The sequence below is a fragment of the Eulemur rufifrons genome, chromosome 30, assembly GCF_041146395.1.
Source record: "Eulemur rufifrons isolate Redbay chromosome 30, OSU_ERuf_1, whole genome shotgun sequence".
NCBI lineage: Eukaryota > Metazoa > Chordata > Mammalia > Primates > Lemuridae > Eulemur > Eulemur rufifrons.
The window spans coordinates 117,030,027-117,053,594 of record NC_091012.1 but is presented as its reverse complement, the minus strand read 5'-3'; the positions used below and the strand labels follow the sequence as shown (position 1 = coordinate 117,053,594).

Genomic DNA, 23,568 nt, shown 5'->3' with positions numbered 1-23,568 from the left:
GCCCAAAGTGATTTACAGATTCAATGCAATTCCCATTGAAATACCAATGTCTTATTTCATAGACCCAGAAAAAACAAGCCTAAGCTTCATTTGGAACCAGAAAAGAGCCAAAATAGTCAAACCAATCTTAAGCAAAAAGAAAAAATGTGGAGGCATCACATTACCTGACTTCAAAGTATATTACAAAGCTATAGTCACCAAAACTGCATGATAGTGATATAAAAGTAGAGACATTGACTAATAGAACAGAATAGAGAACCTAGAAATATAACCATATTGCCATGACCAACTGACCTTTGACAAAACAGACAAAAACATACACTGGGGACACTACTCAGTAAATAGTGCTGGGAAAATTGGATAGCCACGTGTGGAAAAATAAAAGAGGATTCCTGTATTTTGCCATATAGAAAATTAATGCAAGGTGAATAAAAGAGTTAAATGTAAGGCATGAAATCATAACAAGTGTAGAAGAAAACACTGAAATAACTCTTCTAGACATTGGTCTAGACAAACAATTTATGACTAAGACTCCAAAGGCAATGGGACTTAATTGAATTAAATAGCTTCTGTATAGCTAAGGTTATAATCAACAGAGTAAACAGAAAAACTACAGAATGGGAGAAAATATTCACAAACTATATGTCCAGCAAAGGACTAATAGCCAGAATCTACAAAGAACTCCAAAAAATCAGCAAGAAAAAAAACAAACAACCTCATCAAAATGCAGACATAAGACATGAGCAGAATTGTTTCAAAAGAAGATAGACAAATGGCCAAAAAACACATGAAAAAATGTTCAACATCACTGATCATCAAGGAAATGAAAATTAAACCACAATGAGATACGACCTTACCCTGTCTGAATGGCCACTATTAAAAAGTCCAAAAACAACAGATGCTGGAGTCAATGCAGAGAAAAAGGAACACTTATACACTCTTAGTGGGACTGCAAACTAGTACAACTCCCATGGAAACCACTATAGAGATTTCTCAAAGAATTAAAAGTAGTCCTATCATTCAATCCAGCAATTGAACTCCTGGGTATATACCCAAAGGAATATTAATTATTTTATTAAAGAGATACCTGCGCCTGAATTTTTTTCACAGCACAATTCACAACTGTAAAAACATAGAATCAACATAAGTGCCAAACAACTGATGAGTGGATAAAAAAAAATGTATATATATTTATAGAACATGTAGAGGTAATGGATAAATTACCTCTACACACACACACACACACACATACACACATATACATGTATATATATATACATATATATACACACACACATATATACACACATACCATGGCCATGGAGTACTACTCAGCCATAAAAAGGAATGTAATAATGTTTTTTGAAAAAACTTGAATGGAACTGGAGTCCATTATCCTAAGTTAAGTACCTCAGGAATGGAAAAATAAACACTACATGCTATCACTAATAGGTGGAAGCTAAACAAATGGGTACATATGGACACAAAGAGATGTAAAGGACATTGGAAACTAAGAATGGGGGGAGAGTGAGGGATAAAAACTTACCTATCAGGTACAGTGAACATCATCCAGGTGATGGGCACACTGAAAACCCTGACTTCAGCATTATACAGTGTATCCATGTAACAAAAACATTTATACTCCCTAATATTTTAAAATAAAAAATACATAAAATCCCTGTTGTCTCTATACATAAGGAACTTTTATTCTAGGGAGGCAGAATGAGACATACAAGTAAATTACAAAGCAGAAATATATTTAATATAATAGAAAAACCCATACTCTGTGATCAAAAAAAAGACAAATATATATACTATATAGACTGGTAAAATTTTAAGAAATTGACATAATTTTAATTGCACATGGCTGAGAAGTGGTTTTGGCAGGAAAATTAGGATATGGGATCTTATTTCAGGCTGTAGGGACCGAGGTAGAAAAGATCAGGTTTGGGGCATGAAGAGTGGGTATGCTCAGTTTTAAGAAAGGAAAGACAGGATATAGGAGAGTAAGAATTACTGTTCAGAGGAGGGATTTGAATTGAAGTCAGTGCCCCTGACTTGCAAGGATCTTTTTATGACCCAGAACTTAATCTTCTTTTTGCAATTTGCACTGTATTTTTGTCAAAGACTGCTCCTCAAAATTCTAGAAGTTTGGCATTACAAAACAAAGCAAAATAGCCTAAGTAATATTTGAAACACAGGTCTTCTGAAGATAAATTCCACTTTTTTTTTCAAATGAAACATACTGTTATCATGACTCACAAACAATAGGAAAAACAATAACTTACAAACACATAACCAAACACTCAACTTTTATCTGCTGCCAGGGGACATGAAGGGCCAAGTAACATGTGAAAGGAAGATTGGGCAATTTGGAACTTAGTGCAAATCACTACATGGAATTTGAAATGTTCATATTTATATCAAGTAGTTAGATAAACTGTTGAGAGGAAGAGTTTCTGTATTTGTAGACAGGTCACTACCAGTAAAATCATTAACATTGAAAAAAATGATGGTTGAACATCATATAAAAGTGACAGTTTATCATAATTTATAGGTATTTCTGGAAAAATTCTCACATCTGTAATACTATTCCAATATGATTAAAGGTCAAAATTTCTTTATGAATTAAGCGAGTCATGCATAAAAAAGAACTCAATAGGTAATTATGCTTTGGAAATTAAAGATAAATATGTGGTTATACTATAGAATTTCTCAGAATATTTATATATTAATGTACATTTTATATAACCAAGATGGATATAATTATCCTTTTGCTTTTGCTTTATTTGGCAGAGTATATCACATTGGGAAAAGCTATCCAATACACTTCATTAATCATTAACAATAATTCAATTCATTATTAAAATTTTAAAATAAAATGAATATATATTTCCAGATTGATTCTGCTTTAGGTGAGTTGTATAACATGCGTTACACATATTTAGCCAGTGCCTTTACAATTTAATTTCCCAAATTTTACATTCAAATGATAATTGATTTTTAGTTTGTACCTAGGATAATTTTTACTGTCTATTTTGTAACCTCATCAGAGTTTTATTCTGGATCCACATAATCACAAAAATGCTTATTACTCTAGGGTAGGCTTATTGTGAAATAGATAAGTGACTTGCATAAATAATAGTATTATGGAAACTTCTAGGAAAAATAAACAATATCCTATTTAAAAATACTTCCAATAAAAAAAGACAAACATTACATGTGTGTTTTGACATTATGATCAGATAATGAAAAGAGTAATATTGTAGAAGAAAACATTGGGGATGGAAGATTTAATCCAAAGGAAAATGATTTCTATACTTGGCTACCAGATTTGTAAATTCTCCTAAAGATCTGAAGAATGTACAATTTGAGTTATATTTTCACCTAATATATAAATCTACTGGAATATTGATGTTGAGCATTTGAAGAAAACAAACAAAATGACTGATTTTGTGAAATTATCAGGTTGGCTTCATATAAAATTAGAAACTAAGAAACTAAGTAAAAGGAAGTAGCAAATCAGTGCTACTGATTTGGAACACCATCCATGCTTTAATAGGAGTTCTTAATTTAATACCTTTAGAATCACTAGATTTTCTTAAAAGAAGTGAAATAACATAAAATAAATTATATCATCATGCCATTATTTAAAAAGACATTTGGGAATACAGTAATTATGTTCATAACTAGCACTATATATTTGAAGTACAGAAGAAAACAACAAGTGAAATGGAAATAACCATTTTTCCATTAAAGTCAATAAATGGCAAAATTATAAAACAAAAAATCAATCAAACATTAATGACATTTTCAATGTAGCATTTTACAATTAACTGAGCAGAGAGCAGGGCTTTTTTTTTAAATCATGATTTACCTCATCAGAACATTCTCATATATCAAATTAATGACGGAAAATGGCAAGCAAAATTAAATTGTAGCTGTCTAAAGTATTTAATGGAATAAAGAAAACTACATCAACTAATTATTGGAACTTTTGTGATATCAAAGAAAATGATTCTAAAATATAACAAAATATTTCAGAAAGAAATAATAAAAGATGTCATGTTGAGACTAGTCATTATTAATGGGGAAGTATAACACTGTTAGATTAGCAATTTTGAAATTGCATCCTGAAGAAGGTGAAATGGTCGCATATAACAGGTACTTATAAAATTAAAGGAAAATTAAAATGTACTAAAGGATCTTGGATGATGTGTGCTTTCCAAACATGGGAACATGCAAAAAAGTTAATTAAGATCATGGGCAAATAATTTTGAAAAGTTTCAGGTTATACTTAACAATAATTAAAAAAATAAAATTAAAGAAGAAATTCACGTAGCGCTTTACTACTATTTATAGGAAGAGAACACATAAATTGATTGGACAAGTTAGAAAGAATATTATGTATAAATTAAATTTTGTTAACTGAAGAAGTTTTGACTTTTATTAGGAATATACAACAAGCCAAATAACTAATTATAGTCTAACAACTTGACCATAGGTTTTTTTTTCAGGTTTATGTGCATATTGGAACCCACAATACATGTTTATTGGAGGAGTGACGTTCCCCCTCATATATCTATCTAAATTTATGTGGCAATGGCACATATTTTAAGACCACTGAAATTTATTTAGCTATTTTAGTTCACCTATAAGTACACTGGTGGAACTTTATGTTAGAAACTAAGATATAAACCAGTAACCATTCTTCTTCACCTCTTCACTATTCTGATAGGAATGGAAGGTGGTGGTAACAAGGAAACATTCTATTTTAGTGTTTCCCGTGCCTTGCTCCTTGATATGAGTTCGTGATATAGTAACGAACTTCTGGAAGTACAAATGCCTGTGGTTTATTATTAAGTTTGGATTTGTGAACTAAAAATAAAATCCTAAGCCACTGGCTAACTGAATGGACCCCTCTTGGCGAAGGGGACCCCAGGAAAAAAAGCCTTAAAACTGAGTTCATATTGAAGTATGATTCTCTTTTTATTTAAATAAGATGTTCTATACTGTATTTTATGGTAAAGTGCCAGTAATTAAAAATTTGTATTATAGCTTCAATATTAGGGCTGACTTTTTGTTTTAAAGATATGTGATAAATTGAAGAACTGTAATGCCTTTTTGTGGAAAGCTTTAGAAATAATATAATTATGAAAGATATTAAATAGAATCTACTGATGTAATAAAAAAAAACTGCATTCCCAGCCATGACAGGATGGGAGGTGTAAAGCACAATTACATATGTGTGTTTTTCTCTTCATACATATTCATGACTCCTCATAGATACTGTTAAATACGTACATATAACCAGCCCATTCAGTATAAAATCCTGTTCCCCTTTGTCACTCCCTTGAAACACGTGTTCCTGGCTTATGGCCCGAGTAGTGTTTCCTAGCCTGTCAGAATGGCCACTGCAGGTTGAGATCCCTTTATAGGAAATAAAGCTCTCCCCCTTTTTTAAAAAAATAGACCTCTTTTTTTTAATTAACAGGTTAATTTTTTAATATTGAAAATTTTAAAAAGTGGGCCATAAATGTACAAGAGATAAATACAACCTATAAGTTTCTCTATGTAAACTTGATCATAGAATCTTTTAAAAATAAAAATATTAATATTTAGTGAAATTATTATTTGTAATATACTTGAGACATGATGTTATGCTTAGTTATAATAATGACAATATGAGAATAGAATATCCATTATAAGAATGTATTTTCAAACAATTATGGTTACTCTTCAAATTAGATAAGTGAAAAAAACAAACTTTCGGGGAAAGTTTGGAATGCTTCATAGAAATAATTGGGGAACTGTAGTAACTGTAGATTAATTTTCACTTGATAGAGGGCTAGTTATTAAAGTGGAAGAAGCAGATTTGAGTTTAAGTTCTAGCTTTACTAAAAATGCTTTAGGAATAAAATTCATTAACTGTATTAGAAGGTGAATAATTGAAACATAATGATATTACTATGTATAGTCTTTTCAAATATTCTTTTAAATACAAATATTTTATTTATCTACCTCATTGGCCTGTTGTAATAATCAAATAAAATAATGTGGATGCTTTCAAAATAGTAGACATTCACATGGCATAGCACTTGAAATGTATTTATTAATAATACATGGAGAGGCTGAAATATGTACTTCCTATTAGTTATTCCTTTTAATGGCAAAAGCCCCATTTTGTAGTATTTAAAATGTTTTGGAAGTATTTCTAAAGCTCCAAAGTTTGACAATGTCATAAGGCGCTATGACAAGATGGCATTAAGATACTATTAATTTCCCTTGTAAAAATGGTCCTTGATGATTATGGTAAGCATAGTTGGCCAGCAATTTCTTAACTTTCATCTTTCTTTTGTGCTATCTTATGAGTGGCAAGATGACTAGGGCCATTTTGGGTTTATCCACTTTTTAAAATTTACATTATCTATCAGATTTGTCTGGCATATAATTAGTGATTAAACCTTTTGGAATTCAATGAATTTGCCAAATATTTATTAAGCATCAACTAGGTGGTCCTGCCCTCTTGTAGCTGAACTTTAGCAGGCAGGGAATGCGGGTGGACTGGGAAAATAATGAAAAAACAAATAAAAGGTAAAAAACTTTTCAGATAATAAATGCTAAAAGAAAAATAAAACAGGGTGTGCTATGACAAATGTTATCTGGGTGTGCATTTTAGATTAACAAATTCTCTGCGAGCTATTTTTGGAATAAATATCCATTTGTATAAGAGAAAACTATAAACTAGTTTGAATCTAAATCACCTTAAAGTATTCAGAGTACTGCTACAGTCTTCAGTGTGACCATAGTATGATGATGCTGATTTCATCTTTATATTTAAAATTGGTAGGGTGATTTTCATGACACGATACTATAATTTAATTCCAGACTTAAGATGTATACTTCTGGAGTCTACAGTATGAAAGATGTCTATTTCTCTACCATATATCCTGTGAGGACATAATACTGTATAGTCTTTCCAAGTATAGTCAATGATGTGTGGCATATTTCTAATCTTTTGTACCTTCTTCTCTTCTTGCTAGCTATGGTTTTCCATACTATTAAATATATCAAAATAACAATAATAGTCATTCTAAAATGAGAAGTAATTAGTTCTATATTGTTGCACATAAGGGTATCATTTCAATGTTAGAACAGATTTAAAATTAACTGCACTAAGTTTACCATCATACTTACTTTGCTGGGTAAAAAGAAAAAAAAATATTTTTGTGATGGCTATATGGAGTTTAACATTTGAAATCAAATCTCTAGACTAGTTCTCCATTTTATTCTTTGGTTAAATTATTTAATTATCACTTAAATCCTCAAAGAATTCCCCTTTGAAGGTTTATGCTGTCTAATTCATAAATCAGTGAAGTATGCTGTAAAGTTAGACTGTTCTAAGCCATTTGGCAATCAAATGTGCCTATTTACACTATACAAGTCTGTTTTATTTCCTAATGAAATCATAAGCTCAATCTGATTGACCAAAATCTGTATTTAGGTCTTTATTTTTTAAGTCATTGATTTTGATAGTTTGGAACATTTACATTTAAATATGACCAAATATATTGAACGTGAGTTATAAGATTTAACCTCTTCAATAAACACAAGAAGACCTAGACTGCAATTATAAATTCTTTTGATGTGCAGCTAATGTAATCAGTTTAAATGAACAGTTTTATTTGATAAGAAAGATCTCTCTTTTCTAAATTTTAGCCACATTGTTAATGGGAGGAGAAAATAGATGGAAGGAAGAAATCTGGTCTGTGGTAAACATTGGAATACCCAAAAGTCCAGGCAAAACATAGCAGCACTTTTCTTTCTTTGTTTATGAGGACCTCTTCTCCAATGATAATTTTTGTTTCCTAAATTATTCCATTTTTCCTCTATTCGTGCACATAAATATACTATGTGGGACACAACATTGCAAAAGATGGGGTAAGAAATATATGGGACAGAAGAAATAGCATATTTAAGCTATTGCAATCACTATTAGTCAACTCTATTGTTTCTTGTAATCTAAGTAACAGGGTCACGTTCTCCTCTATAAAATGTACATCATCAAAACATAATGGCATGGAGAATTTCAACAGGTGTCCACGTTGGGTTGTCCTTACCTATTGGAGATTCAGAAAGTGAAATTACTAGAAAAGGAAAAAAATGTACGTATTGAAGTATCTTTGTAATTTTAATAAATTACAAGTAGCTACTTATACATAGTTGTCGCTGACCCCTAAAATGACTTAGAGCTACATCCAAGCTGATTGGCATGTTAATATTTGTGGAATTAAAAAAATGAATATAAGGAAACCAAGCTTAGGTTAGCCTCAAATATCGATATTTAAATTTTTATTTGTGTAAATTAATTACTTTGTACAGTAGTTCTCAGCTATATTTTCTATCTTCACCCATTTTCCATAAGTGAGGGGATGACCAAACTATGTCACTTGTAGTTTGATTGCCACTCTGACTCCCACCCATTGAATTATTGACACAGCCATAGGTAAGAATCTTTATAAAAGAGTTGTGAGAAGTGGGATAAGGGAAAAAAAAATAGGAGCAATTCAGTCATTACCAGTAATGAACTATCCAAAGCCATTCTCAAGCTTAGCTACAATTAGAGTAACTGGGAGAGTTTTTAAAAATTCTGATGACTGAATCCACCCAGAGATTCTGACTTGATTGGTTTAGGGTGCAGCTTGGGTAATTGGATTTTTATACTGGATTTTAGGTACCTAAACTAAAACTCTGTGCTTCAGTGTGTTCTGGAAAATTAAGCAGTAAACAGCCAAATTCATGCCATGTGTTTTTTGAAGTTATACAAGTTGGTGACTTTTTAGAAATCGTTTCAAAGAAACATTAATAGATTGTTACATTTTTAGTTGTTGTAGTTTTGTAATAGTTTATAAGTTTCTGATTTCTATACTTAGAAGATAATATCTAGAAGGGTTTTCCCTATTTGCTTTATTCTGTTTGAATAGATAAAATGTCATCTTAATTTTGTACTTTAATAAAACTCTCTTTAAATGGACTGGCACTGGGCAATTTGATGCTGTGGTCATATAATTTAAGATTGTGGTTTGATCAAGAGCTATTTTTTGAAACAAAATACTCATAGATCAATATATACTCTGATATCCTTGCAGTATATAGTTTTATTATCTAAAAGATTAAGCTTTACTTCTCTTAATATAAGCTCATGTCACTAAATAAAAATCCAATTTTTCAATCCAATTCAGAAACAGAGGGCACAGTTTCCTAATTATGACAGATAACTGATCAATTAACATGTTGAAGAAGTGGGAAGTTCTTTTATTTCCTATCATTACAAATGCAAACGTGAACGAAAGGAAGTATCTTGATCTACATCTCTTTTACATATAATAAGAGTATACCTGTCAGAAAGTTATACACATTACATACATTTCCTGAATACAACCGTTTTTATACCTCAGAATCTTAAATAATCTAAAAATGCAGAAAAAAGTCTCTGCTAACAGACTTAAATTTAGTAGCAGAACTATCAGTGCACCACATGGTGGAGTTAGACATCCACAAATCTGTGTGACCAATATTGGACAGAAAATCTGAGCACATATTTAAAAGAATACAAAGTATGGTGATATCATTCATTTTGTCCTGCTCTCAGTGATGAATTAAAATATGCAATTTCTGAAAAGAGAAATTAAGTCCCACTAATATTTCAATTAGCAATAAACTTTTACCCAAATTTACAGAAACACAATTGTTTTTTGTTAATACAAAGCATTACAATTAGCAACCATTATGTGTGCGCGCGCGCGCACACACACACACACACACACACACACATATATATGTATATTTAAAATGTCATTTTGGTAGCATTCTTTGGTCCTTTGTCCAATACACTGTGCTTAAATACTTATTCTACAGACAAATTTTTAGTCTCTACCTTTTTCTTTCATGAGAGTTTTAAATTTAACTTCAGGAAATACAATCCTTGAAGTAAATCTGAGCACTTGATAACTCTGTTCCTGAAAACAATTCACTTGCTGACAACTTAAAATCTTGAAGAAGAAGAATGTTTTAATAGTTTTCAGGTGGCTTGAATTTTGCAATATAATATATTACCTTTGAGGAGATTCAATGTCAAGAACTATCTTAAAAATTCAAGCGCAACGAGAAATGCATGGAAAATGGATTTGGGCTTGTTAGTGCTCTAAAATCTCTTTCTTGAAGTATATTTGAAATTTCTTAATTTACCTGTGTTCTGCTACTTGAATATACTTTTCTACTGCTATAGTTAATATTTTATAGCTATTTTAGTTGAGAAAACAAAACATTTATATTGTTATTAAAAACTAGTATATTTTATTAATGTTTATAGAATCCTGCATCCATGTCTAAATAAAAGAAAACGCACAACCTTTTCAACTAAACAAGATTTTTTTTCCTAAAAGCTCCCTTTTTTCTTCTAATACAGTAGTAGCCTTTTCCTATCAAATTTGCTACTCATAGTTTCACTTTACCAATCCTGAAAAAGTAGCTTTTTATATATTTTAAAGCCAAAATTTACAATGTTAATGTTTAGTATTTATATTGCTCAGAAATTTCCTTAATCTCATTCAGAAAGTTATAAGCATTCTTTAATCAAACATTCCTTCAAGGTCATGTCACTAAATTTTTTTTAAAGGCAGTTCTACTCTGAATTTAGTTTACAATCATGTAGTTTTACTCAATTCAATAACAATTCCTCATTTCTATAATGCATTTTACTATAACTTATCTCTGATGGATACTCTGAATACCCTGACTTAATCATTACCCATTCTATACATGTAACAAAATAGCACATATGTCCCATAAATATGTACATATATTATGTATCAATAAAAAATTTATATGGACTCAAATTTGAACAATCTTAGGAATATTTAATGCTAGAGAACTTGACTAGATTTGTGGAAGTTTGAAAAATGTATATTCTGGGAAGTGGATGTATCAAAGTATCACATGCACCCCCCAAAATATATACAATTATTATATATCAATAAAAAATTAAAAAAATAAAATCCTTAAGTATGTTTACCATTATCTCCCATTTTTACTACAGTATTTACTCTCGTAGTCCCAGTGAAAACCTATGAGGAGGATTTTATCATTAGAATTCTCCCCAAACTTCTCTTTCTTCATCCCCTATTGCAATGGTGTGCATTTCATAAGGAACCCTTTGCTCTGGCCTTTTTAGGCCTATCAAAACCACCAGTGCTCTGCCTTATATAATTAGGGACTTTCTTTGTCAAACTTAGGCAATATGGTAAACTAATTCATGCTATTGTGTACACTGATGCTCTGGGCACCAATTTAACTATGATTCATTACACTGTAATTAAATTGTAACCATAATCTACAAAGCCAGTATTTTGCCCTAAAATTGATTTTAAAGTGAAAAACTTCAGGTATCTATCTCCACCAATCAGTGGGGAGATGGTCTTTGAGATTTGTAGATAACCTTTGAATGCCTCTCACATCATAGCACGTAGGTCTAAGGTATACTTGGTTATTGGGTTCATAACATGAATACAAGATTTTAAAAGTAGCTACATTACCTTAGTATGATACAACTCAAGGCATTTAAATAAATAATACCTCTGATACAAATATATTATATATATTTAAATGTTATTTTAAAATAGGAACTTAACATTTTAAAAGTACTTCTTTAAGTGAATGTAAATTTAGATATGGCCTAAATTTACAAATTTTAAAGTCAATTTAGATTTATTTCCATTATTATTTTAACTCTCATTCTGAAAAAAAAACTGGTTAACCACATTTCATAATTAGGACTGAATTAAGACTTGAATGTTTGTGGATGTGTTAGTGTGTGCATGTGAGTACATCCAGTATGATCATTAGTAATAAGACACAAATTTATATCGATAATTTTGTGTTACGTGATTGTACAACATTAATGTAAAACAATATAGATATCATGTGCTTTGTAATTCCATGATAGCACAGATGAGTTGTTTGGGACTGCTTTATAATAGTACCATAAAACATATTTTCTTTACCATTTACATGTGTATGGTTTCCCTCCAGCTTTAGTAGAGTTTGAAAACATGGATAAACAGCAGATCTTAGTGTTCCTGTCTTTTAAGTGTCTCTATTCGAAATTCTTCTACTACATACTTTGAAAAATAAACCTTAGAGTACTAATCTAGACCCTCTTATTCCTCTTACTTCCAAATAGTCACGTCAGTCAATCAAAACAACCTCCTGCACAACTAGTTGAATAAACTTCAAGTTATAATAAAAAGTCAGCAACATTTTGTTTAGGTAATAAAAACAAAAGAACAGAAGCTCCATTCCCAGATGTACTTGCCTGGGCTTCCTGAGGCATTTGAGCTGCGTCCACTTTGTCAGCCATATAAGCTGCCAACTGCTTGTCAATGAATGTGAGAGACTCCTGAATTAAGTGTAAGGATTTTTCCATCTCCTGGGCAGACTGGATACTCTGTTCAAGCAACTTTTGCCTCCTCACGGCCTAAAGAGAAGAATGAGTAAGAGTGAATCAGTTACATGTTTATTCTTGATAGTTTTTCTCTAATCCTGCTGCAAAGTAAATGAAGATTCTAGACTCTTCCACAATCACCTTTTTGTAAGATAGATTCCGCAGCTTCCTGCCACTCATTCAGCTCTGCTTGTAAAAATTAAAAAAAAAAAAATGAAGAAGAAGAAATAATTAGCACACCAAACTATAGGATCAGGGGTCTCTGCAGGAAAAAAACCACAATATTATGTACATAAAGGAAAGAGGCTGCAAAAAATATTAGCAAAATCATCTCAGTCATTGCAATCTGTCATTCCCAGGCCGAATGCTCCTCCTGATCTCATTATATAGTTCAAGAGATTTGGTTTGCTTAGAATAGGGTCATCGTCATCACAATCCAATTCAAGACAGATAATCCACTTCTACCAGTGAGACACATATACAATCTGTTCAGAATGGGCTCCTTGTCAAAAAGAGAATTTTAGATAACCATCTGGTTAAGAATTTATTTTGAATACTATTTCAACCAGCTTTGTGTGATCTCTTTCCCCCTACTTTCTTTCACAATTTGGATTATGGAAATTGTTTGTACAATTGGATTTGTGTTATTGCTGAAGTAGAACAAATAATAAGTAATCCTAATATAGCTGCAATTAATCTTGATTGTTACTATAAGTATGATTAGGATAATTTAACATTTTTCAAGTATAAATAGCATGCTGAACACTTTGCAAAGTCTCCCTTCAAGGATCTGTTCACCTTTAAAAGAGTAGTTATAAAAGTAAGGAATGAGACCAGGCAACTTATTGGGCATTCATTAAGTCATCATCATATAAAGTATCTTCCCTTAATATATGATGTGTAGGCATGATTATCTGGTACAGCATAACTCTCTTTCCCACAGACCATGCCTGGGGTTTTAAAAATGATCTTAATATTTATATTATATACAGAAAATTAGATATGACATAAATAATATAAATGTTTATTCTTAACCTTAAAAGATATTGGAGATATCATTGTTCCTCAATGAAGCCAAGCTAGAACACAACGTTGCTCAACTAAGAATACATTTAGAATCATCTGGACTAAAGGAAAAGGGACTGGAAGTCTAGTGATGTTGCAGGAGGGGGAGATCTTTCCCAGTGCTTCTTGCAGTACCATAAATCTTGACTTCTTCAAGATTTTTTCTTAGGCTTTCTTTTCTTTGCATTCTACCTATACCCTTAACTTCAATTCCTCCTCACATGCAGACAACTCTCAACTCTATCTCAAGTCCAGGTTTCTTCCTGATCTCCACAGTTGCACATATATCGCCTTACTGGACATTTCCACTTAGATGTCCTACAAGCCACCAAAGCTTAACACTACCACCAAGTGTGGACTCATTGTGTGTCCCCTTTTCACCTACTTCTCATCTCTGCAATATGCTTTTGCTCTTTGTATTTTTCTTCTTATTTCAGTGAAATACTAATAATTATTCCCTTTATTAGACATAATGCTGGATATCTCTACTTCCTCTATCATGTCCTTTATTATTTAGTTGCTAATCACTCAATCAATCACTAATACTTTCTTTATATAACTTCTAAATATTTCTTGATTCTATCCTTTTCTCCCTTTCCCCACTGCCATTATCCTAGTTAAGGTCATTATCACATCCTGCCTAAAATATAGTACCAGCCTCTTGGTTGGTATTTTATCCTGCCATATCTCATCTGCAAAGAAGCTACAGTGTATTCTCCCTAAAATGAAATTATGGTTCTCTGTTTAAAATCTTCTAGTGATTCTTTATTTTTCTTAGGATAAAAGCCTTATCTCTTCATATGGCTTAAATATCCCTTCATGCTATAGGCCCTGCTGGTGTCTTCTACTCCCTGGTTTAGCTATAGAGAAATTTTATTTTTCATTTTCCAACATATACCATGTCCCTGTTGATTCTTGCCCTTAAACCTGGTGTTTTGTTTCCCAGGAACAATCTTATCCCCAACTTCCCTTTACTGGCTAATTTGTTTTTATCCTGAGTCTAGACTAAGAAACGTGGGCATCTTCTCTAAGTGGCTATCCCCAGTACCCTCTAAGTTCAGGGAAATAATTCTCCTATGTTCTGTTTGAGTCTATTTTTTATTTGACAAGAAAAAAATATATATGTTTATGGTATACAACATAATGTTTTAATATGTGGATCTGTTGTGGGATGGCTATATTCAACTATTTAACATATCCATTACCTCACATACTTGTCATTATCATGTTCTTTCCTGCACTTTGTATTTGCCTTAGCATGTACCACAACACATTGTAATTTCCCACTAATTGTCTGCATTTCCTGTAAACTATGAAGTCTAATGAGGTCAGGTATTATGGCTGTGTTGTTCAATGTTCAATACCAGTTTCTAGAATAAAGCACAAAAGCTATGTTTGTGACTGGATGAGTGGTATAAAAAGGATTTTTAATGAGGAAAACAGAAAAGTTAAAGCAGTCAATGGCAAAAAATGGATTTACAAAAGAAATCGGAAAAAGAAGGCCACTACTGTTCAGAGATGTATCCTTTGGAGAATAAAGCCACCTATTATTTATTATTTTTTTGTATTAAAAGTGTCAGAATAGGATGGGACATTATTTGGAGAAAGCTTTAATCTATTTCTTTTTCTTTTCTTTTTTTTCTTTTTTATTTCAAAATATTAAGGGGGTAGAAACGTTTTTGATACATGGCTTGAGTTAGAGCTGTAAATGTGCCCATCACCTGAATATTGTTCACTGTACCCGTTAGGTGAGTAATTCCCCTCCCCTCCTCCCCCTGCTTGATTTACTATGACTTTTACTTCCCTCTGTGTAATCTATTTCTATGAAAATACTCTATCCAAGATCAGTGAACAAGACCTTGCCCTGTAATCCAATTCAAACATAGTTTCCCTTTCTGTCAGTGAAAACTTCAACTAAAATTTACAACAGATACTAATTCAAGTAATAGTGCTAATTGTTAAAATCAGAGCCTCTGTATTGGAGAACAGACTTTCTATAGCCTACCCAGATCTCCTCCAAAGAAACTGATCTCTAAATGATAAAATTTCAGCATTGTGACAGGTGGCTGGGGAAACTTTCCAATTATAGCATGTAGTAATTGCTGCTCAGGTATGGTTTAAAATTTTTCCATTTTCTGGCTAAAAGCAAAACAGAATACTCTTCAATGCACATCTGTAGAATTTTAATATAATTGATTAGGATGTAACATAGCATAACATTAAACCAAATATCTAGCCTTAAATTATTTTTAGAAATCTAACTTTTTCTATTCATGACTTTCTATAAGCTGAAAGGAACAGTTTGGCCTAAGAGATGATGGCAGAGTTGACTTCAGGTGCTTTCATTCTTTGCCTTGCTTGGCAGTCAATAAGAGAGGCTAATTTACACAGATTCTTTGATTATCTCAGGCAGTGAAAAGACCTGATGTCAATCCAAGCTTGCAGAATTCTTTGAAGTAGTCATGGCATAAGCTGACTTCTATTTCCAAACATCTTATTAGGTAGATTCTGATGGCATGCCAGGCCTATGAATTTTCCATGACTGCCAACTTGACTGTGCTGTCTCATTGAATGGAGTTGGTAGGGAGTCTTGATTTATAACTGGATTTTTGTTGTCATTTCAGAATACTGCTCAACTGTTGTTTTAAAATGTTATTGAACGTTTTTAGCTAATGCACTCAGCAATAAGAGGAATTATATAGCTAGACAGAAACAGCAAATATGAAGACAGAAAGACATTAAAAGACTGGCAATCAATAACAAAAATATAAAAGTAGAAAACTGAATCCTAGTAATGGTTACCAAGAAAAAAACATAATGAAGAAACATTTAATCCAATTTCCAAAGAAATTTCAAAGAAAAGAACAAATTAACACATATGAAATGAATTATTTCTTCAAAGTTTTCTAAAATATAAAATAAAAAGTTTTAAGGAAAAGTTTAATTACTTTTGCTGGCAATGAAAAGTCATCTCCACAATGAACTGATTGTTCATCACATTCCCATTTTTAAAATAATGTATTAATTTTGCATCACAATATCATATATACTTAAATCAAAGTACAGCATGCCTAAGAAACTCTGGAAGAACAAATTCTTCGTGTGAAATTAAAAAGAACCCTGAGAATTGGAACCAAAAAGAATGTATTTAAAATATGAATGCATGCTTAAAAATAAAGACAAATTAGAAAAAAATTCAATAGCATTTTACAAAAAAGCTGCATTTTCTTGTCTACCTTCTTATGGAAAAATGCTCAACATCACTAATTATCAGGGGATTGCAAACAAAAACCACAATAAGATACCACCTTACTGCTGTCAGAATTGTATTATTAAAAAGTCAAAAAACAATAGACATTGAGGTGGTTGTGGTGAAAAGGGAAGGTCTATACACTGTTGGTCGAAATGTAAACTTGTTCCACTGCTATGGAAAGCATTATGGAGATTCCTCAAAGAACTAAAAGTAGATCCACCATTCGATCCAGCAATACCATTACTGGGTATCTACACAAAGGAAAATAAGTCATTATATCAAAAGGACATCTGTACCCAAATTTTATCACAGCACAACTCACAATTGCAAAGATGTGGACTCAACCTAAGTTCCCATCAACTGATGAATGGATAAAGAAAATATAGAGTGAGAGAGTGTGTGTGTGTATACACATACCATTGAGTACTACTAGGCCACGAAAAGGAATGAAATAATGTCTTTTGCAGCAACTCAGATGGAACTTTAGACCATCATCCTAAGTGAAGTATCTCAGGAATGGAAAAACAAACACCACATGTTCTCACTAATAAAGTGGAAGCTAAAAACGGTACATGTATGTTCATAAAGAGGTGTAATGGACATTGAAAACTAAGAAGGGGGAGGGTGTGAGGGGTATGAGGGATAAAAATATACCTATCAGGTACAACGTACACTACTCTGGTGACGGATACACTGAAAGCCCTGATTTCGGCATGATAGACTTCATCCATATAACAAAAAACACATGTACCCCCTAAATTTTTTTAAATAAAAAGCTACATTTCTTATAGTATACTTAGTAAATGCAATATAAAAAAATTCTACTTCATTTAAGAGGTTATGGGCAAGTTAATGATTGCAATTGAATTAGGAATGTGGGTGTTTTCTTTTTTTTTTTTTTTTTTTAAGACAGAGTCTCACTCTGTTGCCAGGGCTACAGTGCCGTGGCGTCAGCCTAGCTCACAGCAACCTCAAACTCCTGGGCTCAAGCAATCCTTCTGCCTCAGCCTCCCGAGTAGCTGGGACTACAGGCATGTGCCACCATGCCTGGATAATTTTTTCTACATATATATTTTTAGTTGTCTAGATAATTTCTTTCTATTTTTAGTAGAGATGGGGTCTCACTCGTGCTCACGCTGGTCTCAAACTCCTGAGCTCAAACGATCCTCCCACCTCGGCCTCCCATAGTGCTAGGATTACAGGCACAAGCCACCACGTCTGGCCCGGAATGTGGGTGTTTTCACTACTAACATAAGACCTGCTGAAAAAATTATTATAAAGGCATATTTCCTTGACAATTTATATTTACATACAATAGCAAACACTTAATCACATCATAATTCGAAGAATTAAACTATTCACCCAGTCTCTCTCTGTCTCTGTCTCTCTCTACAGGAAGATTACAACCAAATCAGAGAAAAATCTAATAGAATGCAAAGATAAAGCATTTTTCAGCCAAACAAAAAAAGTGGAAAATTAAATCTATATTACATGAGTTAAATAACATCTGAAAAGTTTTTCTGCCTAAAATTTCCTATCCTACACTGACTGCAATTCCTCTATTGGTTGCATAATACACAATTTAAAAAGAAAATATTGCTTACAAATCAATATGCTAAAATAAAGGAATACATTTGGGATAGTTAATTGACAATCTGAGTTATTTTAACACCATAAAATAACTTCCTTTCAATATCTGTGAGATCTAGCAGTGGGAATGGCATAGCTTGTCATTATTCTCTGTTTCTTCTTTTATGAATATGTGTTATTATTTTATTGTATTTTTTGGAAAAATGGGAAATAGAATTTTGATGCCTGAGTTATAACTCAGGAGGGCCAATTTGGGTGGAGGGCTTGGAAGAAGGTTTTTATCAGGTTTCTCCTTGCTGTGGAGCTCCATGTGGAAGGGTTTAAGAATCATATGAGTCTTATGGAATGGGAAGAATGATTGTACCAAAGATGCATTATGACTTCTTGGGATCTTTCACAAACCTTTCCTTTTATTTAATTATGTAATATTTATTGGGTGTCTATCATGTGTCAAGCATCAGGGGGATCTCAGTTATTTATAGCTCTTCTTTTTAAATTAGTCAATAGCACCAGGCTATTGACTATCTGTTGTCTTAGAATTTTGGCTATAGTCTTAAACTAAAACAATAAGTACTAAGTTCCTCCCCTTCTAAGAGATGGAAAAACCAAGACATGTCAAGGGTTTACATAAAAAGGTGGAAAGGCTGGCCTTCCCTTCATTATTCACCAAGCCCACTAATACTAAAGCTTTCTGAAGATTTTGGAGAGAATCATAGCCATGCTAAACCCATGGCCCAGGGGGACAGAAGGCAGACTCCTTCTGTTTACTTCTCAAGGAGGAATGAAAGGTGGTAGTGGAGCTCCAAGATCATCACTCACAGAATCTGGAAGTCAAAAGTAGATGAGGACAGCACCTAATTACCAACTTGGACTCTGCTTCTGTAACTTTCTCTTTAGAAATTCTATGCCTACTGGAAGGGTAAAAAAGGTATTAGAAATGATGACATAGTGAATAGAGCAGGCAACTTGTACTTTCTAACACTTAGTGTGGCAAAAAAAACAGTACAACTGAACACTACAAAAAGGCTAGTTAATGGGAGATATTTGCCCATTTTCCTTCATTCCTACTTCCCAGGTCAGTGAAGAATAATGTAAACCAGAAGGGGTAAGAAAAGGTGATGGAGGTGTAGGGTGAAAACTGATCACACTTCCCTTCCATGGCAGGTCTTGTAAGCTATGGCTTAAGCTTGCATTAGACACAGCGTAGAACAATGCCGAATATGAGATTGAAATTTTAAGCTAAACCAATCTAGATTTAACTCTTTATTACAGCAGAGGCTAGAAAGCAATGAGACCTATTCAGGATACCAGTAAGAAAGAGTAATCACATATCTGGTTAATGTAAAAACATTTCATATTTGTGCCCTATCTGGTTCAAATTATGCAGAAAATTAGTAACAGTCCATGAATTCAGTACTTGCTAAACTGAAGCAAAGGCAGGGGAAAATGCTGGCTGTCAGGAACAGCTAGAGTGTGGTCCAGGAGAAGATGGGAAATGCTTTATGGAAGGCATGAAGAGATAAACAAGGACTAGGGAAATATCTGTGAAACACTTAACATCACTGTGGTATTGTATGATTAGAAGGCTAAAAAAGATACATTGATACTTTTGTCTCATACCGTGACCAGCAAATTACACATTTTATTTCCATTTACCGATATAGATGAATATAAATAATCCATGCATGGACTATTGCTCCTATCAAATTCAACACTTTGCTTACTGATTGATAACTTTACTGAACATCCAATTTAAATTTCTGGAGCATAATTTTAAGGTCTTTAAGGAGGCATGCCATTAAAATGTCAGGAATTATTTAAGGACTTCTAGGAATGCTCTGTTTGTCTCAGAAACAAGTTCTCACAATTTTTAAGTGCCAAAAACTGGCAGGAGAACTGCCTAAAGAAGCTGATATTTGAGGCACACCTTGGGTCTTATTGTACATTTGGACCTCTTTGGGGTTGATTAGAGATGAAGATTTCATTCTCCATGATTTCGTATGGTGCTAAGAAAGTAAAAGATCCTCACAAAGTTGCATGTAAAATGTCTAGATGTCTAGGTATGTTTATAACTGCTTGAAGAAATAATTTTTTTTCAAAAATGGAGCTAGGATTTTGCAAAGGGAATTGAATAGAGATTAGGAGGAAAGTAGAGGAGGGAGAAGATAATTTATGGCAGGAAAACAGTTAACCAATGCTCATAGTCTCAGCAACCATCAAAAGATTCAGCTTGTTGCTTTCTTTGTTTTCAAATTAGTTTGTCGTATTTTTTCCTAAAGAAAGGAGGTCTCACATTATATTCTTTGAATGAGAAACACCAAAAAACAAAAACGTATACTTTAAGCCACTTTAAATATAACTCTTGTGGAGGGGTTCTGGTACTATTGCTTTTTGTGATATATTTTGCTAATGTATTTTATAGGGATGTAGGCTATAAACAATTACAAAAATGTTGTACATATTCCTTAAATATAAAAGAAAAAAGTTTACATTATTCAAAAGGGCCTTCTAGATTTATTTTTTGTTAATGTCACCGGCTTTGAACACACTGGGGGGAAAATCAAAAACCACGTTCATAGAGGTCTCTATAACTCCCTTTATGAGAAAAGAATATGAATGTTAAAACCATTGGTGTCATGGTTAGTTGAAACTTCATCTGTTTTAGGTCTTAGCAGGTCACTGAAGTTCTTCTGTGACCTCTAAGGAAAGTATACTTGAAAGTAATGTTTGGAATTCACTTTATCAATGGAACTTGACATCAGATAGCCATCACTTTCAAGTAAAGCATTGACAGAATGGTCAATGAGCTGTACAGTAATTTATCTAAGGCATTTCTGGATTTTTGCTGCATCCATTCATCTTCATGGGTAGACAAATGAAATTGGTCTTCTGCCTTGACAGGGGCAAACTGATGCCTTACTTTAGCTTCAGAAAGAAAGTCAGACAAGTATAATTCAGTAAACCTAAAAGGAATCTAAGAGTTCTTCTTACGCAAGCCTTCTCAAGGTAACTTAAGAGGCCTCTCTGGTCAGCAAAATTTTTCTGGCCCAATGGTAAAATGCTCTCTGCACGTAAATATGGAAGTTTAAATCTTAGGCAATTAATAATTTGCTGATATAATAAATAATTAAAATATCACAGACACTGTCTCCTGATACAGAATAGTGAGACAAAATCAGATTCCAGAGATAAGTTGTGTCAGGATTGAGACCACATGTTCAAGCAACATACAGTCTGTACTATGACTCAAAAGTCCAAATCTGGGGGTAAAATCAAGTTGTATCAAGAAACAATAAATTGAGGTCAGATACAAAGGCAGGAATGTAGCCACTGAGCAACTTAGTTTGACATCTGGCAAGAAATCTTAGATAAGGGTAGTGATATCCAGTCAGCACAATTGTGTGACAAAGAGCTCAGAGTGAAAGACCTCTTGGTAACTAGTCAATTGCTCCAACTCAGGAATTCACACTCATAGGACAAATACTGAACACAGTGTTTCTGGCCTTCAGGACTTTACATGATGTGTGGGGAGCACATCCATCACAGTCCCTTTTAAAGAGCAGCTAAGGATGGCCACAAGGGTTATCTATGAATAAAACAGTGTTCAGTCTTCAATCAGATCACATAGAGCCTTGATAACCAAAAGTGGTACTTTTCTGATGTACATTAGAGACATCTGCTGGATTCCTTCTACTGTGATGTAGATACATAATAGTCTGAGGCCAACATTGAGTTTTTCTTGGAATAAAATGCTATGAATTCTGTTGGCCTCTATGGTCCATCATCATTTAACACATTGACTGCCATACTAGAAAAAAAAATTTTCCTTGAGGCCACAGTGTTTTGTTATCAAAATAGGATAAAATCTTCAAAAACAAAACAATCCTTTCTAATTTAATGAAAAATTTGTTATTTTTTGTTGTTTTCTGTGCATGAGTAATATGCAACTTGAAAAATAGTTTTTGTGGTTCCCAAGGTGAAGAGACTTGTGAGTTACATGGGCTTCATGAGGCCCCAGGCTCAAAAATAGCTTGAGTTAAATACAACTCACATGACAGTTAATGCATTAAATTGGTTCCAACTTGAAGTTGTATCTGAGAAACTGGAAAAATTCTCCTCTCTCCTGGGATATCTGGGACAACTGATTCCTTTTATCCTTCCCAAATGCATAAAGATTAACAATATTTATTTATTACAAATACTACAGAAGATTGTCATAGCTCTGGAGAAGTTGAAGTGCAGGAAAGAGTCTGTTTATGGCTTCTTGTCACCCTACTTAAAAAGTATGAAAAATTCCTCAGCTCCAGCTAGGTAAATATCTGCACTATTTTCTTCTAAGGTTATTCTAATCTTTTGTTCTTCAAGTGGATAAGAGAGACAAGGCTGCAGTTTTGTAGAAGGGAACTCCTGCCAGGGTCTTTGGCTCTGATATAGTTTATTTGGCTCGGATGTGCACCTTGAACAGCAGGAACAAGATGTAGGGAACAGCTGGTTTTCCTCCTGCTTTCCAAAATTTCTTTACAGTGTTTGAGCAGTAGATTGGGAGTGCAAAAAGAAGACTCATATGTGTTGATGTGAGTATGGGGAACAGATAAATACTGGCAAAGGGGTGCGTTACACTCAATTCCTTGTCAGAGCCCAAGGTCATCTGCCACAAAATGCTCTTGCAAAACATAAAGCTGGCTGAAATAGACATAAATCTTGTTTCAAACCTCTTCTCTTCTCTATCTCCTCCCCCAAGTGGCATCTTATCGTCATCTATAAATGATACCTATTGTGTTGGAATTATAGATCATTAAAAATGAAATGTCCAATTTCAAATCAAAAGTTTAGTTTATTATCTCAAACAAGAAGCAGAATAATTAATCACAGTATGCACCTAAGGTATCAACGCAGTTTTGCCATCTTAATTGTTTATGCCAGCAGCAAAGAAGCCTGGATAACCAGTGGCAATGAAATCTCAAAAGGCGTTTCCCATAGCTTGTTGAGAATGGAATATTTTTCCTTGCAAGAAGTGCTCCAAAGCCTGGAAGAAGTGGTAATCAGTTGGTGCAAGGTCTGGTGAATATGGTGGATGACAGAGAGTTTCCAAGTCCAGCCTCTGTAGTTTGAGTGGCATTGTTTGTGTGACATGTGGTCTAGGGTTGTCTTGCAAGAG

General features: G+C 33.1%; 1 protein-coding gene across 1 annotated transcript in view; it reads right to left on the bottom strand.

Moving 5' to 3' along the window:
• DMD (dystrophin) overlaps nt 1-23,568 on the bottom strand; it is a 1,602,346-nt gene that overhangs the window by 1,225,028 nt on the left and 353,750 nt on the right. The window contains exon 25 of the mRNA XM_069463910.1: nt 12,374-12,535. Coding sequence (XP_069320011.1) covers nt 12,374-12,535 — 162 coding nt within the window. The remainder of the gene's footprint in view (nt 1-12,373; nt 12,536-23,568) is intronic.